This window comes from Parus major, chromosome 22 (genome assembly GCF_001522545.3).
Source record: "Parus major isolate Abel chromosome 22, Parus_major1.1, whole genome shotgun sequence".
Lineage (NCBI taxonomy): Eukaryota > Metazoa > Chordata > Aves > Passeriformes > Paridae > Parus > Parus major.
In genome coordinates, this window is record NC_031790.1 from 762,306 (window position 1) to 766,753 (window position 4,448).

Consider the following 4,448-nt stretch of genomic DNA (forward strand, 5'->3'; position numbering starts at 1 on the left):
GGAGCCGGGCTGCCACCCCCTGGGATTTTTCCCAGAGACCCTACAATAACACAGAGCGAGACCCCACAACGACCCTACAAAAACACCACCAGAGGACCCACAGCTGTTTCCCCTACAAAACCAACAGGGGTGGCGCGACCCCCTCCCCTTCAATCCCCCAAACCCAACCCGCCGCCACCCTACAACAACAAACAACAACAACAACCCCAAAACAACCACCCGCCGCCGCCCTACAACAACAAAACCCGCACACCCCCGTTCTCCCCGCTTCCCCCGAACCCCCCGCTTCCCCCGAACCCCCCGGGCGCCCCCTCCCCGTTCTCCCCGAGCTCGGGGGGCGGCTGCGGGCGCTGGCCCGGAGCCCCCCGGCCGCCCGGCGGGTCCCCCCGAGCGGGCGCTGCAGAACAAAGGAAGCAGCAGAGCAGCGGCGGCGGCGGCGAACGCGAGGCAGCTCCGCGGGTCCCCTCGGGGTACCGGCGACATCCCGAGCCTCCCACCGGGGTCCCCCCGCCGCCGGGAGAGCGCTCAGCCCCGCGCCGAGCCCCCCGCAGCCCCCCGAGCCCGAGGAGGGGGAGCAGAACCATTTATTTCCTATTTTTTTTTGCCGGTAAATGCTCTTTTCTATCTAAATTTGGGGAGCGGGGAGCGGGGGAGGTGGAAAGTTGCCGGTGCGCGGCTGAAGTTGTGAAGTTTGTGCGAAGCCGTGCGGGTTTGAGGTGGGGGGGGAAAAAAGGAAAGGAAAATGGGGTTGGGAGAAATAAGGGGTGGGATTAAAAAAAGGGGGAGGCAGCGCCCCGGTTTTGGGAGGGGGAGGCTCGGGGAAAAAGAGGGGTGGGGAGACAGCGGGGCCGCCCCCCCCGGGCTGGAAGCGGCGTGGAAATTCAAAGTCGGGGTTGACTCGCGGCTCTGTCCCCGCAGAACCCCCGCGCTGTCCCCAGGGCGGGGGACACGGTGACCCCGGGATGTCCCTGTGGCCGGGCAGGGGGCTCCGCCAGCCCGGGCCAGCCGCCCCCCCGGCCGGGGGGAGCCCCCAAATCTAACGCTGTCCCCCCCCCGGGATGGAGATGGAGAGGCACGAGGGGATCCACAGGGAGGTGAGCGACCCCCCCAGCTCCCCCAAACTCAGCCGTCCCCCCTGATCCCCACACCTCAGGGTGACCCCTTTGAGCGTCACCGCGACCCGGAGGGGTGGGCAGGGAAAGCCCCTCCTCGGTTTGGTGGATGGGTTTGTTTTTTTAAGGGTATTTCCGTGGGAAATGGGACTTTCTGCTGCCTTAAAGGCCGCCTCGACGCTTTAAACACCCCCCCAAAAAACCCCCTGGGGCATCCCCCAAAACAGCGCCGCGGGACGGGCGGAACAAAACCCACCTTTAAACCGAATTCCTTGGAATTTCTTGGCGTGAAAGAGCAAAACCCCGCACGAAAAACCCACCCGGGCGCCGTCCTGGGAGGGGTGGGGGTCGGTTCCCCCAAAAAGAAGGGGGTGGCGAGGAAGGGGAAGGCAGAGCCGTGCCCGAGGGGGGCATCTCGGAGCTGACAAGTTGCGGCATTCTCTACACCCCAAAAAAAAAAATTCCAACGCCTTCCTTCCTTCGGCACGGCTGGTTTTACCGGCCGGGGTGGTTGGAACCGGGATCTGGCATTTTGTGCCCACGCAAAATCCAGGGAAAAAACGGGGGGGGGGGCTGCTCTAACTGGGGGGGCTCCAATGTGGGAGGGAGAAAAATCTTCTCGGCGTCGAGTTTTGGTGTTTCCACCCCCAAAAAAAAAATCCCCCATCGGCGCCGATTTGCCTTTTTTTTATTTTGTGGTGTCGGGGGTTGAGCGGCTGCCGTGCGCCTCTGGGTTGGATCCAGCGGGGTTTTCCCTGGATTTGGGATTTGGGATGGGATTTGGGATTTGGGATGGGATTTGGGATTTGGGATGGGATTTGGGATTTGGGATGGGATGCAGGGGACGCTGGCACAGGTGGCTTGGCGAGGCAAGGCGAGGACTTTTCCCTTGGCAAAACGCCGGCGAAAACTGAAATCCGACGGCCGGGGTTTGTCCCAGCGCTTTTCCAGGCAGGATATGAAGGGAAAAGATGATTTGTGAGGATTCTGCGGGGTTGGGTTCCCCGGAACCGGGATGGTGCCGGTGAGCCGGGCCGGGCTCTGCCGCTGTTCCCACGGCCCCGCGGCTCTCCCGGGGAGCTTTGGCAGCCGCAGCCCCTTCCCAGCACCAGTTCCACCAGTTCCTCCGGCCCGGGCAGGCCGGGAGAGCCGGCTCTGCCCCGGCTGGAGCTCCTGCTGTCCCCCTGGGGCTGATCTCCTGCCGTGTCCCCACCCGGGAGGAGGAGGAGGAGGAGGATGATGAAGATCTCAGAGGTCAAGGTTTAGCTCTGCTCCCATGGCGCGGCTCTGTCAGACACTTCCCAGGCGGCTCTGGGTGTCTTTCCCAATCATTTGCATAACTAATCAACGTCTAGGGAAGCCGCTCATTAGCGCGGAACGCGCTCCGCACCGGGAGCCGCCGGTGTCCGCCCCGAGCGAGGGAAGGATGCTCCGAAATGTCCCCCTCAGATTTGGGAACAAACCATAAAGAGACCCCACAGAAAATCCCATTCCCAGCAGGAACAGGATCAGACCTCACAAAAAACCCCATTCCCAGCAAGAACGGGCTCAAACCCCACAAAAAAACCCATTCCCATCAGGAACGGGCTCAGACCCCACAAAAAACCCCATTCCCAGCAAGAACAGGCTCAGACCCCACAAAAAAATCCCATTCCCATTGGGAACAGGCCCAGCAGACCCCCAAAAACCCTTTTTTGGGTGGCAGGGATGGGACATGGCGCAGCTCAAGGTGTCCCTGGGGAATTCCCGATGCTCGAAAATTCCCGTTCATCCTCAAAACTTAAAATTCCCTGAGTGAATTTGGCAGCTAGGCTCGGGGCCGAGCGCTGGCGATTAGGGCTAATCTCATTTAAAGCATTACTAATAAAAGTTACTATATTTGTCCATCTCCGAGGTTTTCCCTGGAGGGTTGAGGTGGGATTTTTTTTATTTTATTATTTTAAATTTTTTTTTTGCCTCTTCCAGCGTGAAATCGCCCCAAAACGCGTCAGGCATCTCCAAAAAAATTAAAAGCAGGGGGATGATGGATGGGATGAAGGACAGGCCGGGGTTGGGTTCGTGCTGGTGGCACCTTCAGGATGTCACCAGGGTAATCCGGGGGGATTCCTCATGCCTGGAAAATGAAAATATTCCCAGTTTTGGCTGCGATGTGAGCAGCTCAGAGGGCTCGGGAGTAAATCCGATGGATGCTGGAGAGGAGGAGGAGGACGGGAGGGAAGAGGAGGCTGGAGGAATTCAATCCCCGACGCTTTTTGCAGGGAATTCTCGCCTGGCAGAGCCTTGCCAGGCTGGAAATTTGGGGAAAAACCAATTCCCGGCCCGGCTGATCCCATTTATTCCCGTGGGAGTCGCGTTGCTCGGGTCCCGGGCTTTTTCGGGAAGGAAAAAAAGGGAATATTTCTCCTGGGAATGCGGCAGGGATTGGGAATTTCGGGTCTGTGCTTGCTCCTCCACCTGGAGCCGGCTTTGTCCAACCCACTGGGCATTTCACGGCTCCTCAGATCCCTTTGGAAAGCGTTTTTTTCCTGGGAAACCTTTGGGAATTTGGAGTTTTTAGCCGTTTTGCCGGTGATTTAGCTGAGAATGGGTTTGAGCTCTTTCCAGGAGCCTCCAATCCCAACTCGGAGAAGTTTCGGGGGGGAATTCTCTTTTTTTTTTTGCTCCCCCTTTTTTTTTCCTCCTTTCTCTCCCAAAAATCGTTCCGTGCATCACTCAGCTCCAACAGGGTTTGGAAAAACTGGAGCTGAATTCCACCAGGACTTTTTCAAGGATTTTTAACCCACTTTTTAACCCTTTCACCGTCCGATTCCCACGGGAAAACTCCCACATCCTCCCCTTTCTTCAGCGGATTTTGGGGAAGAAAGGGCAAATCGGACAACGCGCGTGCGAGGAGGATTTAAATGCTATTTAAATGCCATTTAAATGTTATTTAAATGTTATTTAAATGTTATTTAAATGCCTGACGTCCCCAAATTAATGAATTCAGGGCCCCAAATCAGCGACGTCCCCAAATTAATGGTGTCCCCCGACCCAAATGATCGATATTCCCTAATTAACCCGACTAAATTAATGGACCCGAATTAACGGATGAAAATTCCGAGGTGGCCGGGGGTTTAATGGCAGGGAAATGTTGGAGGGAGGGGCTGTAAAGGACATTTTGGGGCTGATCTCGGGGTTTTTGGCTGCTGCCACCGCCCGTGTCGCGGTTTTCTGGGGGGACAGTGACAAAACGAGCGGGGTTTGGGGGTCCCGTCACCCCAATTTTGGGGTTGTGGGGTGGCGTGTCTGTGTCCCTGCCTGTGTCCCCATGGTGTGCTGTCTGTGCTGCAGCTGCAC

The 4,448-nt window shown here is 57.8% G+C and overlaps 1 protein-coding gene across 1 annotated transcript in view; it reads right to left on the bottom strand.

The window, feature by feature from the left end:
* Nucleotides 1-4,173: 4,173 nt before the first annotated feature.
* Nucleotides 4,174-4,448, bottom strand: part of C22H2orf42 (chromosome 22 C2orf42 homolog) — a 20,788-nt gene continuing 20,513 nt past the window's right edge. The window contains exon 8 of the mRNA XM_033519391.1: nucleotides 4,174-4,322. Within this exon, the coding sequence (XP_033375282.1) occupies nucleotides 4,174-4,322 (149 nt within the window). The remainder of the gene's footprint in view (nucleotides 4,323-4,448) is intronic.